At 44.6% G+C, this 16,421-nt stretch overlaps 1 protein-coding gene across 2 annotated transcripts; it reads right to left on the bottom strand.

Moving 5' to 3' along the window:
- Positions 1-487: 487 nt before the first annotated feature.
- LOC118080275 (tripartite motif-containing protein 29-like) lies at positions 488-15,573 on the bottom strand. 2 transcript variants are annotated; one of them, XM_035105239.2, is made up of 9 exons: positions 14,444-15,573; positions 11,193-11,288; positions 8,889-9,122; positions 8,778-8,800; positions 7,697-7,833; positions 6,229-6,259; positions 5,191-5,222; positions 4,543-4,620; positions 488-3,938 (listed from the first exon to the last, which is right to left on the bottom strand). In XM_035105239.2, exons 1-9 carry the CDS (start codon positions 14,831-14,833, stop codon positions 3,919-3,921), a joined length of 1,041 nt encoding a protein of 346 aa, XP_034961130.2. In that variant the 5' UTR covers positions 14,834-15,573; the 3' UTR covers positions 488-3,918. The 2 variants fall into 2 exon arrangements, 1 of the variants encoding a protein (XP_034961130.2); XR_004691954.2 differs by lacking the exon at positions 6,229-6,259.
- Positions 15,574-16,421: the final 848 nt, after the last annotated feature.

The following is a 16,421-nucleotide window of genomic DNA, read 5'->3' as shown; positions in this document are numbered from 1 at the left end:
TAGGGTACAACTTCAATGGGAAAAGGGATCCTGAAAGATAGGCAAGGGTGCATAATTTAGCAGGATGTGGGTTATATTGAAGACAGTTGACACTCTCTGTGGAGGAACTGAGAAAGGCAAGACATATAGGTTCCAACAATTCTGCTTGCCACACTCAAGTATGATGAGCAACCAACCTTCCTTCCATTTTTAAGGTGCCAAGAGATCGCCCAGGCAGTTGTGGAGTTGGGAGGAGGGCTGGAGGTTGTTTGGCATCTGTGTGACCTAGGTGCCTGGAGAGCCTTGGCCAAACTGGAAGCATTCTTCACTTGCCTTTCCTACTCCTAAGTAGGAAATGTAGGGATGAGAGGGTAGGACACCATTGTTTTAAGGCAGTGTTTCTCAACCAGTGTGCCTCCAGATGTTTTGGGACTACAACTCCCATCATTCCTGACCACTGGTCCCAAAACATCTGGAGGCACACTGGTTGGGAAACACTGTTTTAAGGCACTTGTTTCCAGTGGGTGGGGGTGGTAGCTGGTGACTGTAGCCTTTGGCTTGGCCAACAATGCCAGCCAAAAATTGTAGACCCCTGAAAAAAACATTTATTCATTCATTAATATCCTGGCAGATTTACTCAGTTTTGTTCTATGCAGCATCTGTCAGAATAAGCTTTCTTCTTTCTTTTAAAAGCTTGGACAGATGAATGATCCTCCACACAAGAAGAACTGTATTTGTTGTATGGAGTCACAGAGTTACCTGTCCAAATGATGATTGACTGAAACTGTGTGTTCAACACGATGCAACATGAACTGATTTTTTTTCATCTCTGAAAAAGAACTCCGAGCTCTCTTTCTGTAAACAGCTAATTTTGCAGAATCACTTGAGGCTACAGAGCCTTCGGTTATGACAGGTTTTGGTGCTGTAATTAATATGACAAAACGATATGAAAACAAAATCCCTGCACTACATAAATGTAATTTGAGAATTGCATTAAAAATTATGTATAAAAACAACCAAGTATTTCTAAATGCTCTGGGAGGAAGACTGTTATTGCCAATTATAAAACTGGAAAAGCCATTAATTTAAAATCTCAGTCTCATAGTCTGGATGCAGAAATTTGGTTTAATTAAGAAAGATGCTTGTATCTTCAGCTCACCCACACTGGGGTGCCCAATTTGTACATATGCCAAAAGCATTTTAATTCATGGTACCACTGAATACTCATAAAGCAAGTTTGGCTCCCTAAAGTATGTGTGAAATATTACTGAAATCTCTCTTTATAGTTGTCCAAATATATTTTAAGAGGCTGCTCTGGGAAACATTATTTAATGAACTTTTGTGTGCCAACTTAATCCCTAAATTCAATTTTAATTAAAACAGTCTAGGATTAAAGATAGGCAGGCATTATCCCTTGACACTGAATTAATCAGAATCAGAGGAACCATTCCTCAAAAGCTTGTTTTCACTCCAAATTCATAGCAGTGTTTTGCAGCTATCCAGCTATGTCTGCAGATTGGTGCAGTAGACTTGTCTCTGGGCTGTACCATTCCATCCAGTCAGTATGGATGCACAGGATTCAATCCTCCATACACACACAAAAAAGAATCAAATAATAAGTACACCTGCAAAACTAGATGTTAGGGGAAAGGGTTCTAGTCTACTCTTCTCCCTCACATGTATAGTTTTTTGTGTGAATATATATAAAGGAATGTTCAGTCATGTGAGTCCCTGACTGCGGCTTGAAATGGTAGGTCCAAGGGACAGGTTCACCTGTGTCAAGTGATGCATGTAGAGGCAAAATAATCTTAATTTCACATATACGTACATGGGATCTGAGCTGACAGTGACTGACCAGGGATGAGATCTTGTGGTTGTGGTAGATAGCTTGATGAATATGCTGATTCATTGTGCAGCCGCTGTGAACAAGGCAAATTCCATGCTAGAGAACATCAGGAGAAAGGAACTGAAAGCAAAGCTGCTGATATCATAATGCCATTATAACGAACCTATTGTGCAACTACCACCGTTGGAATACTGTGTACAGTTCTGGTTGATCCGCTACGATAAGGATATTGTAGTGTAGGAGAAGTTTCAATAAAGGACAGCCAAAGTGATCAAAATAATTTGTTGCTCCCTCTGACCTTTTTGTTGTTGTTTAAGGCTGAAGATCTCCAGCGTAGGAGAAACAAAGCTCAAAAACAAAGAAGGTATTCAGGAGTTGCCTGTAGTTCCTGTTTCTACTGCAAGTGGAGGCCAGAGGTGAACAGAAATATTAACTGACCAGCTTTTTCGTTTTCCTTTACTGTGCTGATCTCCCCAACTGTTTTTCATCTTGGTGTGGATCTTAGGTCTCAAATGTCATGTGTGCAGGAGTTCAGTATCACAACTGCAGCAGCAGAAGCCCCGGACAAGAATCCAGTATATGTCCTCAAAAGATGATAAGGAAAGTGCAAGCCAAGCAAGGAACTGATAGTGAGGGTTATGGCACAGGTAGTGCTTAGCTCAGGGTACAGATCAGCTAGATCTCTGGACCCTGTAAACCTCTTGGCATACATGTAGTTTGTGGAAATAGGAAACAGGAGCTTTCCAACTGGCTAAATGCATAAGGGAACTCATGCATATGAAGGGATGAGATGAAATGCTTAAAATACTAGTTCTTCTTGAAGGATGTTTATTCACCCCAGAAACATAGGCTCCTTGCTCCACTTATTCACTGACCACGAGGTTCTGCTGATTTAAGTATTACATTTCTCCAGCAACATTTCCCCTCCTCCTTTGTCCCTTTAAAGATTTAAGACTTGTTATGATTTGATCACTGGGGCTTTTATTCACAGATTGTTCACCATGTAGGCCTACATACTTCCAGCACTTGTTTTCATTGGGGCACTTTTGCAATCACAGTCTAACCAGCCCTCTAAATTGAAATGGCCATCTCATTAGGACCATCAACCATATGCTTAGAAAGGGTTCCATATTTGGGGTTCTTCAGAGGACACCAAACCGTTCTGTCTCCAAGAACCCCATTCTGAAACTCCCAGCACAGTGACTTGCTGTGGACACAGAAGTTCCTAAGATCTTCCAGACTACCGGTAGTTTCCACTCCCAGAAGGTGCCCCCTTTTACTTGGAGGAGAGTGGCAGATCTGCATATTCAGTGATTTGGGAGGGGTTCTGTTGATGGGAATGGGAAACCAATGCAGAAAAAACACATAAGAAGTCAACAGAGCATATTTTAAACTGCAGGGAGCTAAATGTGAATCCAGCAGATCAGCAATACACATCTTCTCCTTCAAAAGACTTAATGCTATGCTAATCACCACCCAAGCTTTATTTCCATCACCAGAGATTGGCTTAATTATGCAGGAGTTATGTTTGCAAGGCAATGGATTCCATTTGATTTGCTTCAAGCGAACAATAAAAGCAAAAAGAATCACCCAGCACTTTTAGCTTTTCATGCTGTCAAACAAATTAACACAACTATACTCAATACAAACAATTGCTTACCAAGAGGGCTGCAAAACAGAATCTAAGGGGAGTTGTACAGCTCACATGATAACAGAGTTTGGAGCCCTTCAAAGAAAATGTTTTGACAGGATGGCACAAAGGATTTTGATTGGCTGCTTATATGTTTTGTTCAACATTTTGTAGTTCCATTATTATTACACACATCAAAATACAGGGAATGGGCAACAAAAGTACGGTAGTCCAGGCATTTTCCAAGTCACTCACAAAAACTATCAAACAGATCCTGCCCCCTTCAAACACTAAAGCCAGCAGGTAGAGTGTGCTTTTTCTGAACTGAGACATCATCAAATCCCACTAGGTTTCTTTTGCAACTCAGTTCAACCAGACACCTTCAAAGCATTCCTCCTGTTATGTATCTTCCTGTTTCTATAGCCAGTGAACCTGGCTGGGATCTTTTTTCTTATTAGTTTCATCATTTCTGAACGTCTGCACCTTTAGAAGAGGAAGAAAGGCTGCTATCATCGTCGTCGTCATCATCATCATCATCATCATTATTTCTAGCTGCTCATTATCAACACTTTTAAAAAACCAAGCCCAGAACTTTCCACATTTTTCTTCTTTCTCCTAAGCCAGATCTTCAGCTCATAATGACAGGCATCAGTAACCTGCTATTGCCAGGGTGGGCAGAAGGCAGTTGGTGGACCACTGGCTAATTTCTGATCAGAAGCAGGTTGACTTTTATGGTAAAGAGAGAAAGAAAGTTTGGAGTCCTAACTTGGACAAACCTTTGAAAGGGCCCTGCATGGTGCTCTAAACAAGATAAACAACTGCACCAGACCTAGCTACACTCCAGCTGGAGGTAATTCATAAAGATCACTTTAGGAGACACAAAAGGAGACAAAGTTGTGATTCCAAGTATCTGTGGGTCAGACAGTACTAGCTTAAGCCATAAGGTTGCAGCCTACGATTTTGAAAATATTGTTCCTTGAGATTTTTAACACTAAAAAGCTGTCAAAACATTGAAATAGTGGGAACCTTGGACAGACAATTCAGTGGTCAGTTGTTCATAGTTCATGGTTTTTTCTGTTTTGCTTACCTGCGTTTTCTCCAGATATATCCCTAGTCAGTGGGGGTGGTAGTGGTGATGGTGATGGGAAGACTTTGCAAATCACATCTGATTGAAACAAAAGGAGCAGCTAGTTGAACGTGCATATCATTAGCAGAGGACAATGAACTTCATAAACCCATCCATGTATTCACACCTAGCCTGATCAAATACACTTCTCATTTAATTCAATGGGATGTACTGCCAAGTAAGTGTTACATTTATTCTATCATTATAAATGTTCCATAATATTAGAATATTAGGAGTGTATCTGCCTTGTTTGGTGTAACTCTAAAAGTAACAGTGCATGAAGTTTGGTATAAGAACCATGAGCACATTTCAAAGCTGCACTATGTCGTGGAATTTTTGGAAGATACAGAAAAAGCAGGCATATTTGCTTCAATGTGAATAGCGGCAAATGCTTTTTATAAAATTGTAGGCAGGTCTACAGTTTACTGCTAGTTTTGAAACAATTGCACCCCCCATTTAATAAGTTTCCTACCTGCTCTATAATCACACAGGATTCATGGTCTGAAAACTACATTTTAGAAGGTGTTGGCAGCATAATTTTGGAGGAGGTGAGGTGACATAGACTGGCATCTTGAAAATTACGGTAGTAGTGATGTTTCAAACACCTACCATCAAGAGAGAACTCAGCAGCTGGGATTGTCCTTGTGAGAAAAGAGAATAATGGGTATCAATTGAAAGAAAAACATAGCAGAAGATTAAAAGTCACACAGATATGGGAAAACTTCCTAGAAATCATAACATTACACCTGCAATCCTTTTTGAACTTACCTGAGAGTAAGTCCCGTTGAATTAAATGAGATTTACTTCTGAGTAGAATGCATAGGATTTCACTGCACTTTGATTATAGCTTTTTACCATCTTGTTGCATGTATCTTGTGAAAGGGGTATTCTGCTGACTTAATTCAGATTTTGCAAAGGTTTCAAGGATTGATTTAAAGGGGCAATGTAACCACACATGCAAAATGCAATTTTCATACCCGTACAACACACATTAGCCACCTCTTTGGTAAGCAAAGTATCGCTCTTCTGCAGAGCAACTTTTCATATTGCAGCATTGACTTGAAACACAATGCCTTTCAACAGAGGCGGTTCACACAAAGCCGTTGTCAATCTTGGTCGATGGGCTGGGGGGGTTGCACCCTCTGCCCAGTGTCCATTTGGACAGAATAACATACATAAAGAAGCCTGCACATGTATGTAGGCATGATACACACTGTGTACACAGATCATGCAAATCACACCTAAGCAGCATTTCTTCACTCCTTGTTCCTGGTGAGATCTTCACTCACCCCCTGTTCCCTGACGGGGAAGGGGACACCATTTTGCAGTTTGTCTCTGGTGCAAAAATGTCTTGGACTGGCTTATTTCAACACTAAATAGAGCTACATGAATTGCAGGGATCCTGTCCCACTTGATCCTTGTTCTTTTTAAATATGTGGATTGCACTGTGTTTTGTGATCCTTCTTCATGTGTTTTATCAGGAAATAATAAGTAGGTTCTTATTTTGTGAAGAAAGGTATGGGGAACCCATAGCATTTATCTGAAGTATTACTGCCTATGCTGTTCATTTCCTAAACTGAAGCACAAATGAATGGAAAACCCAATGCTGGGTGTGAGGCACAGATCGAAAGACAAAAAGGGATTTACCTGCTCCACTGTGTTTGGTTAATGATTTTACCTATGAAGAGTAAGAAAACAGGACAAGACAGCTGATTCATGCAAAGCCACTCTTGTAATCAGGAACTGTTCCTACAAGATCCATTTCCAGGACAGATTTGGCATGATGAGGTTTCGGAAGCAAACCGCCTCAAGAGATCCCATAGGTGTGATTCAGCATGTCATTTGCGAAATTACATTCGGAGCAAGGTAATAAATCATAACACCAGGAGATGGTGCAAGCTCAAGGCAGGTAAGACTTGGATGTTCTCCTTGTTTTAAAGCAGGGGTAGCCAACATGGAGTCCTTGAGATGTTCTTGGGTTAAAATTTCCACCATCCCTGGTCACTGGCAGTGTGGGATGGGCAGATGGGAGCGGTACTGGCATCCGGTTGAGTACCCCTGCTTTAAGGAATCCAACAGCACACACTGTTAAGGGATGGATCAGTCTGCTTCTGGTCCATGATTTTGCATGTGTCCATTCACAAGTTTGTTCTGAGCCATTTCTAAATTAATATGTGGATATGTTTTTAAAACTCCGCTCTAAAATTTGAATTTAAATGCATATTTAAACCCAGTACATAATTATTAATTACATAGTTAAATAATTTAAATACATAATTAAATAGTATTTTATCACAAAATGAGTATTTTATCCCGGTGAATGTATTTGTATATGTGTCTTATCCTGAAACAGATGTCATAAATGCATGTTTGTGCCAAGAACAGTATTGCAAAATCCAGAGAAGTGTGAAATCTGAAGCAGGCTTTTGAGTAAAGCTATTTGCTTTTGGAGAGTGTGCCATAAGGTCGTGGAGAAAAAGTGAGGTTGACTCCTTTGAGAATATAATTCTCTAGCACTCACCTATGTCCTAATGTTTCCAGTTTGTGTGGTTAATAATAGCTAGGTTTAGTCCCATAAAGGTGGCGCCAGGAGTGTCTGATAGTCTCTGTCCCTTAGGAGTTAAATAGCTCCACATCAGCCCAGGACCTAACCAACATACCAGCAAAAAGAACGGTCATATGCATCAGCTATGAGGAGGAATGAATTGTCTGAGAGGGATTCTGCATCACGAAACATGTGGAAGGGATAAAATATCCAAAAACAAACGAGGTAAAGAAAATCTGTCCCATGAATCCTGTAGTTGTTATACTGCTGTGACCGATCATCAAAATCTTTTTAGATGAATTGCAAAGGGTATTTAACCTAGATTATATTTTGTATCTTTGAGTAAACAGATGAAATTAGACTTTGCTCTATAATCAAGTCAATGAAAAATGTGCAGCATGGAAATAGGGTACCGGCAATTCAAGTTGCTACTGTATATATAGCAGATGTGTATATAGGAGGAGAATGTGCATGCTACTTGTGCACATATCTTAAAGTGCATAGTCTCTAGTTATTACTCACACATCAGCATATTCGCTGGGGGAGGTGTTCTTCGGTACGTTCACTTACCATGTACTACTTGCATCAGGGCGTCTAGGTTGGAGATATACATGGCTGTGTGACTTCTGACTTCCTGAATGTCTGACTGATCCAGCTGCACCGTCAGCACTTCCACACTGTCATTGCTGAAATTCTGTTTCTTAATCCTAGCATGTACAAGAGGTCATTCAACCCACCAAACATCATCCCGATTGTAATGTCTGTCACTCCTAAGGGTAAATACTAAGTTAACCTATGGATAGTGTACGGATAGAAAAGGTTGTGTATGTTGTTGCTTTTGAGTGAAATTCCAACGGTGCCCTTGCACTCACAGGAAAGGGTTTGTTTTGGCAGAGTTGTCCACTAATGGAAGAAGTGGGGAGGATATTTTTGCTGATTTCCTCTGTCAGGGGCCCTCTAATGCCAACCAGGATGGGGCAGAGATGACAGGATGCAGAGACTGGGGGTAGAGAAAGCTCAAGCACTGAGTTGGACAAGGCTTTTGCCCCATAGTTTCCAGACATCACAGAAAGGGAATGGGAACCATCTGAGTCAGTCCCCATTCCGTCTTCTGAGAGTGAGGTGTGGGATAACCAGACTCATATGCCCAACATGCTTAAGTCCAATTAATGCATGAAGGGGTTAATACCACAGAGTAAGCTGTCCTGCCAGGCTTAGCTATGTCACTTCCCTTACCTTGGGAGGAAATAGGTAATCAAGCCTATTGTTCCCCTCCTCCCTGGTCTACATGAGAAGCTCAGTGTGTAAAGAGGCTTGAACTGGTTGCTCCAGCTCAACCGCACGGCTCTCACCAGCCACTCTTGAGTTCCTATACCAATAATCTAGGAACTAGATGCCACATATCATTAGCACAATTATCCACAATGGTTCCGTTATTGCTACTGAAGAGGCAAAAACACATTCCTGAAGGTAGGGAAGCTAATACTTTCAGAAGATATAGGAGGAAGAGAAAAGACTCCATCATGCCAAGCTTCTCATTACCTGGCAATGAGTCCATTCAGTAGACCACCATATGAAATCACATACATGTGGAAAGCAGTGTAGTCTATGTGACAGGCAAATGAAGGGGAATGTGTGATGTGCAACTTACCTCTCTTGGGCCAGCTGAAAATCCTACAGAAAGACAGAAAAGAATTGTTTTTATTGCATGCAGAGAAAGGGGGGCATCCAGAAAACTTGAAGGGGAGAAAAAGCTGGTCACCTTGAGGAAGAGGCAAGCATCTGTTTTCTCTGTTAGTGCTTGTAGCTCCCGAAGGCCCTGGGCAGCCACATCCCTCTTGTCTGCCATTTGCTTCTTCAGAGCAGCCATGTCAGCCAGCTGCTTTTTCTCATTGGACTGGATGTCACCTAGGATCTGCTTCTCCTTCTGATCTACCTGAGACTTGATCTCTTGGAAGATTCTGGAGAGCTGATCCGTCAACATTTTCTTATTGTTCTAAGGAAAGAAAGACGGCAACTTTTTTTTTTTACAGTTGAATTGTTGGACTTAGGGCATAAACCTGGGGTGTCTTGAGCAATACTTCCCTATCTAGGCTAAAAAGGATTGTTAGCTCCGTGGTCACGGTCCCTCCCCTGTTCATAAAACTCCCTTAGGAAACAACCGTCATTTTAAAAGGTGTGGAGACTATATATGTCAGATAACATTTTTATAGTGAAAAACGACTTATCGCTTCCGCAAAACAGGCCACCAAGCTATCAAGTTTATAGCTCTCAGCAACCTCCCAAGTATATTGCCAGTTGCTCTGAAAAGCACTGCGGGCATCAACCCCTCAGAAGATCACACCAATGTATTCTTGCCTCAGTTATCCTGTGGCTACCGCCACTGAGTAATGTGCAGTGCAAACTTATGCATATATACTCAAGAGAGTAAGTCCCATGTAAGTGTGCATAGGGCTGCAGCTTTAATGTCAACAGAGCTTTGTCATTCCCATATCCTAATACAACCTCCCCCAACCTGGTGTCATCAGCCTCAGCTAGCCTATCTCTGCTGTCTGGAGCTGCTGGGAGTTGTAGTTCAGTTGTAATGGCTCACCCACTGACACCTTTCACTGAATCCTTGTGCCTTGGCTGGGATCTCTTGCCTGTTCTCTGGCTTGACTTTGGCTTCCTTAACATTGGGTGCTCTTTTTCTCATGCCCTGCTGGTTTCCCAGCAACTGAAGCACATGCCCCAAAGTAGTACCAGAGGCTCACATCTCACCAGTCTTCTGTTGTGGCTTAAAAGGTTGCCTGATATGCAGGGCTGTGCAAAGGCAAGGGTAGCTCTTGTTCTGGGCCTTGGAGAGCTAAGCTGGCCAGGGCCCCCACCAGGGCTTAGCCACTGGCAGAGGAAAAGGAGTGTGTGGGGCGGAGCACACCGCCCCCGGCAGCACGATCCCGGTGGGGTGCCATCGTGGCTGCCCCTGCCCGTGCCGGGTGCCACGCCCCATGCCATGCACCCAGGACACGCACCATGCCCCTGCGGGCAGCGCACCACACACCCAGGACGCGTGCTACGTCCCTGTGGGCGGCACGCCACGCTCCCGAGACGCGCGCCAGCCCCCCAGTGCCGGAACATGAAGCTCCGCCACTGGGCCCAGCTGCTTTTCTGTTTGAGTTTTTAACTTTATTTTAACAAGACTCCCACCTCGGGCCTCTGACAAGCTCTGTGTGGGTCTGTGATATGAAGTGCTGCCTTGGAAGCCCCCTAGTGTCTGTTAGTGGTCACACACTCTTACCCAGGGAGAGCCCATGTTTTCAGGTACTTGTCCCTGGTAAACTACTGTTTTTATTTTGTCCCTAACCTGGGACACGGGTGGCGCTGTGGGTTAAACCACAGAGCTTAGGGCTTGCCGATCAGAAGGCCGGCGGTTCGAATCCCCGCAATGGGGTGAGCTCCCATTGCTCGATCCCAGCTCCTGCCAACCTAGCAGTTCGAAAACACTTCAAGTGCAAGTAGATAAATAGGTACCGCTCCGGCGGGAAGGTAAACACCATTTCTGTGTGCTGCTTTGGTTTGCCAGAAGCGGCTTTGTCATGCTGGCCACATGACCTGGAAGCTGTACGCTGGATCCCTCAGCCAATAAAACAAGATGAGCACTGCAACCCCAGAGTCGGTCACGACTGGACCTAATGGTCAGGGGTCCCTTTACCTTTACCTTGGCTTTTAGGTAGATTTTAGGGATGCCTTAAACAGAAACTGAAAGTGCACATACACATGCAGTAGAGTTGCCATTTTTTATATAACTCAGTCCTTCCTCTGAGTATCTGAAGAGGGTGTAGAAACACATGCCTGTCCGGACAGTAAATAGAGCATGCACTAACTAAATCTGTGTCCATGTGTCAATAGATAGATGATAGACAGACAGACAGACAGATGTTCAGGTAATAAACCTTGGGGTGAAAAGAGTCACTGGCCAAAAGTGCTGCATAGTTAAAATGAAAAGATTGGGGTGCTGGATGGAGAAGCATATTGGAGACACATTCATTGTTTTCCATGCATGGCATCATGAAGTTACAGCACAAACCTTTATCTGATCCTCACTTTTCTGAAGATGTAAGAGTGTCTTCTTTGTGGCAGTTTTGTATTCCTGCATTGATTTCATAATCTGTGAGAGAATTGCCTGATTAAGAGAAAAACAGAAGGGAAATCACAGAACTGTACATTTCAATAAGCTCATTTGGTAGATTAATCAACTATAGCAGAGTTTCCAATACTGATCCTTAGGGGACTCTGCTTTCTACTTCTTTCCATTTGGAGAACTGTCCATTTATTCCTATTCTTTGCTTCTTGCAACTTAACCAATTCCTGATCCACAAGAGGACTTCCCCTCTTATTTCTTGACTGCTAAGCTTACTGAGGAGTCTTTGGTGAGATACTTCATCAAACATTTTTAGAAAGTCCAGGTATGCTATGTCAAGCAGATCACCTCTGTCTATATGCTTGCTGACACTCATGGGTTTGTGAGACAGGATTTTCCTTTGCAGAAGCCATGCTGGCTCTGCTTCAGCAGGGCTTGTTCTTTTATGTACTTGGTTAGTTTATCTTTAACAATACTTTTCACCAGCTTCCCAGAAACTGACCTTAAGCTAACTGGCCTGTAAGTTGCAGGAAACCTCCCCCAATTCCTTTTTTAAAATTGGCCTTGCATTGGCTACTTCCCAGTCTTCTGCTATGGAGGCTGATCCGAGGGGCATATTTCTGTTTTGAAGACCAGCACTTTCACATCTGAGTTCCTTGAGAACTCTCAGGTGGATGCCATGCATCCTGGCAAGGATGCTCGTGGTTGCAGTTTGAGATTGGAATGCACATTGACTTGGAAATAACTCCCATTGAACTCCATTTGTATGTATGGGCTGCCATGATGGCAAATTTCTGCTTTATTTGTCTTTTCAAATATATTGGGTCTTCTTCCCAAGTAGCTAGACTCCTAATGATTTAAAGCACAATCAAGTATGCAATTAAGTACGCAGAAGTATTCCAAGGCTCTTCTGTCCCCATATCCTGGTCAAAGTCCCACTAGCCTCAGCAGGACTTTTATTTTTTATGTAATTTTGTAATTTTTTATGTAATTTATCTCCTGCCTTTTCTCCTGAAGACGCCTAGGGCAGCAAACAACAAGCAAAGAGCAAACTTGTTCTTCTAGAACAGGGGTGTCAAACTCAAATTCATCGGGGGCCGCATCAGAATTTTTGGTCACTCTCAAAGGGCCGGTTGTATCTGTAGGAAAAGTACCCTTTAAAAGAGGTATCAGGGGGAGTCAGGGGGGAAGAGGGGGGAGGACAAACCCAGCTTTAAAATGGACCACCTTTGACTCTCAATGCCCACGGGGTCTACTGGTGGCAGAAGTGGACTTGTGGGGGGAGGGAGGGAAGAAGGATGGAGTATATATATTATGTTTTGTTCTGTTTTGTCTATATTAAAATCAATAAAAATTATTTTTTAAAAAAGACTTTAAAGGCATGCACAGCAACATTACCTTTTTGTGCAGGGAGTGCGGGCGGGCGGCGGCGGCGAGGCAGCAGGTTAGTGGTGGTGGCGGGGGCCTGATCCGGCCATAGGCCGAGTGGGGGAGGCGGCGATCTGGTGGGAGGCCGGCCAGCGGCGGCGGCGGGAGGCCGCTAGCGCTGGAGGCGGGGCTCGATCCGGCCGTGGGCCAAGCGATGGAGGCGGCAGGAGGCCGCTAGCGACGGAGGCAGGGCCCGATCCGGCCATAGCCCGAGTGCCAGAGGCGGCGGGAGGCCGCTAGCGGCGGAGGCGGGGCATGATCCGGCCGTAGGCCGAGCGATGGAGGTGGCGGGAGGCCGCTAGCGGTGGAGGAGGGGCCCGATCCAGCCGTAGCCAGAGTGCCAGAGGCGGCGGGAGGCCGCTAGCGGCGGAGGCAGGGCTCGATCTGGCCGTAGGCCGGGCGCTGGAGGCGACGGGAGGCCGCTAGCGGTGGAGGAGGGGCCCGATCCGGCCGTAGGCCGAGCGCTGGAGGTGGGGAGAGGCCGCTAGCGCTGGAGGCGGGGCCCGATCCGGCCGTAGGCCGAGTGTTGGAGGCGGGGAGAGGCCGCTAGCGCTGGAGGCGGGGCCCGATCCGGCCGTAGGCCGAGCGCTGGAGGTGGCGAGAGGCCGCTAGCGCTGGAGGCGGGGCCCGATCCGGCCATAGGCCGAGCGTTGGAGGCGGCGAGAGGCCGCTAGCGCTGGAGGCGGGGCCCGATCCGGCCATAGGCCGAGCGTTGGAGGCGGCGAGAGGCCGCTAGCGCTGGAGGCGGGGCCCGATCCGGCCATAGGCCGAGCGTTGGAGGCGGCGAGAGGCCGCTAGCGCTGGAGGCGGGGCCCGATCCGGCCATGGGCCGAGCGCTGAAGGAGGCGGTCGGCCGCTAGCGGAGGCGGCGGGGCCCGATCCGGCCGTGGGCCGAGCGCTAGTGGTGGCAGCGGGGGTGAAGGCTGGCGGCCACGCGGGCCACATGACGAGGTCTGGCGGGCCGGATTCGGCCCGCGGGCCTTGGGTTTGACACCCGTGTTCTAGAAGCAGGCAGAAGGCCATCAAATTAAAAGCAATGGCATTAGTTACCACTAACTTTTTTTCTTTTTTCTTTGCAAAATTGTGCTCTAATCTAGCAGGGGCTGTTGATAAGGTGTTCCCTAGGAAGGGCTGTTAACACGCAGTGGAGTGTTTGTTATTCTTGGCTGGCATACTGCCATGCTCAGAGGGGGAGAGAAAGTCAATGATCAATGCCAGGAACTGTAACACACAAACACATTGTCAAGCATGGAAATGAAGATACCTGCAGAAAGTGCTGAGGCCAAGCAAGGTCTATAGGCATCTCCACTGTTGGTTTTGGTGTCATTTCTCAGTTCAATGGGACCTTCTGGGTGAAAAGCGCATGCTCTTCCACAGTGAGCTGCAGCCCTTCCCCTGACTACATATTTGTAACAAAATAAAAAAATTCCTTCCAGCAGCACCTTAGAGACCAACTAAGTTTGTCATAGGTATGAGCTTTTGTGTGCATGCACACTTCTTCAGATAAATACATGCCTCACCATCAGAAAAACACCCCACAAGTATAATTTGCTACTGCTTAGTTATCAGGCTTTGAATGCTACTTGATGCTTGATGTTTTTTGCTTTGTTTTCTCCCCCCAATACTATTTGTTTCAAAGTCTTGCAGGGTCCCTTTCTTTACTTCCACATTCTGACACCCGTTTCTATTTAAAACCTCTCTCTCTCTCTCTGTTACATTTAATTGGAGGACCTCTTTGGAACGCTCCATGCCCGCTTGAAGCCCCTTACCATCTGCTTGTCGTACTCGTCCTTCAGGGCGACGACGCTGTGGCTGCTGTGGGAGCCAGTGGTGGAGCAGGCCTTGCAAACACACGCCAAGTCGTCTTGACAGAAGCATTCCAGCAGCATGGCATGCTCTGGGCATTTCTTCTCCTGGGCCCCTGCGGTCCCAAGAGCCACTAAAGCATGGTCCTTCTGGGTGGCCTTCGAATTGTGTTTCCTCAGGTGGTCCCGGCACAGGGACGCCTCACAGGTCAGACACTTCTTCTCTGCGGAATGAGGTTTCCCTAGGCAGAAATCGCAGGGAATCATGATTCTCCTTTCTTTGAGCTTCCAAGGAGGCTTTTCCTTCTGAGGAGGCAGCGAGGAACTGGCAGCTCTCTGTTGACAACCTGGCATGAACCTTGAACACAGGGTAGGAGGTGATGGCCTTGGACTCCAGCACTGTGTTCAGTATGCCCTGGGCAGACTCCTGCAGCCTCAGCTCAGGGACACAGGACAGCCATGTATGCCGGGTGCCACCATGTTCCAGCAGGTGGTTGATTCAAATTCTATTGCTGTCTCTCTGCCATGGATCCAGAATCCATGCAGACTAGCTAAGCTCCAGTTCAATGAAAGGAAACCTGCAGGATTTTTTTTATTAAAAAAAAACACATTTCCATGTATTTGGCACAATAGACTCAGCTCTTCCAATGAAGATGTCTACTATTTTATTTATATCGTGGGTTTTTGTTTTTAAAGATTTATACCCCGCTTTTTGTGGAACTTCCTCCACAAGTGACTTACAATCTCCAAGAAAACCAACTTAAATACAATAGAAAATAAAAGAAAGCATAAGGCACTCAAGCAATAAGGCAGCATACAAACAATTCACAAAACAAATCCAGGAAACCTTGCATCTAAGACCCTTCATTAATATCAAAGTGAAGAGGCAGATTTTAAAGGATCCAGTTTTCTCTTTGTGTGGTGCTACAGAGTAGCGAATCCTATGCATGTTTTGAAAAATATCATTTCGTGCGGGCACCTATGGTGCTTTTATCAAGATACGAGTCTCAGCGCCTCATTTTTGACCAAATATTATTAATTATAATTGTATTGTATTGTACTGTGGCCCTCCCTTCACTGTAAGATCCCAAGGTGTGTTACAGCATCTATCTATCTATCTATCTATCTATCTATCTATCTATCTATCTATCTATCATCTATCTATCTTTTTTTTAAAAACATAATTTTTATTAATTTTACAAATTACAAAAAACGATACATACATAAACACCTTTTCCACCTCCTTCCCACCCCCCTCCATGGGTCCTCCCCTGCCACAGAAGTATCCCATGTAAGTGAACAGTCAGAGATGGTCCATTTTATGCTTGGATTTCTGTCCTCCTCCCCCTCCCCTGTCCCCAAAGCCCCCCCCTGCCACCAGGGAGCTCCAGTAAACCAGGGCAGTACGCAGGAGGTCATCCATCCAACCATCTATTATCATACCAAAAAAAGAGAGTAAAAATAGAAAAAAGAGAAAAAAGAGAAGAAAAAAAATATCAAAAAAGAGAAAAAGACAATACAAAACAGAAAAAATCTTTCTTTCATTCATAATTATTAAACCATATTTTGTGGGCTTCCCCACCCTCCCCCCTTCCCCGGTTTTCATCCCTTTTTTATCATCTTCAACAGTTTCTTATTTTATAAAAATACACTTTTATACCTTATACTACTTATAAATTGATTATTATCATTTTCACCTAATGTCCAAATCACTGAAAAATCAAACTCCCATTTTATCTTCCCGTGCCTAATTTTTACCCCCTCTATAAGCCTCCATATTTTCACATTTTTCCAAAATCAATTCACTTTTAAAACTATAACTATTCCCAATTTAACCTTACATCCCCGATTACCGGCTCCACCCCCCCAATCCAGCAAATTCCATAATCAGCAGACCAGTTATAATCCTGTTAATCCATCCTTATAATCACAACTTCACTTT

Source organism: Zootoca vivipara, chromosome 2, assembly GCF_963506605.1.
Source record: "Zootoca vivipara chromosome 2, rZooViv1.1, whole genome shotgun sequence".
In the NCBI taxonomy this organism is placed as follows: domain Eukaryota; kingdom Metazoa; phylum Chordata; class Lepidosauria; order Squamata; family Lacertidae; genus Zootoca; species Zootoca vivipara.
Note: the sequence above shows the minus strand (reverse complement) of the source record. Positions and strands in the feature narration are given on the sequence as shown.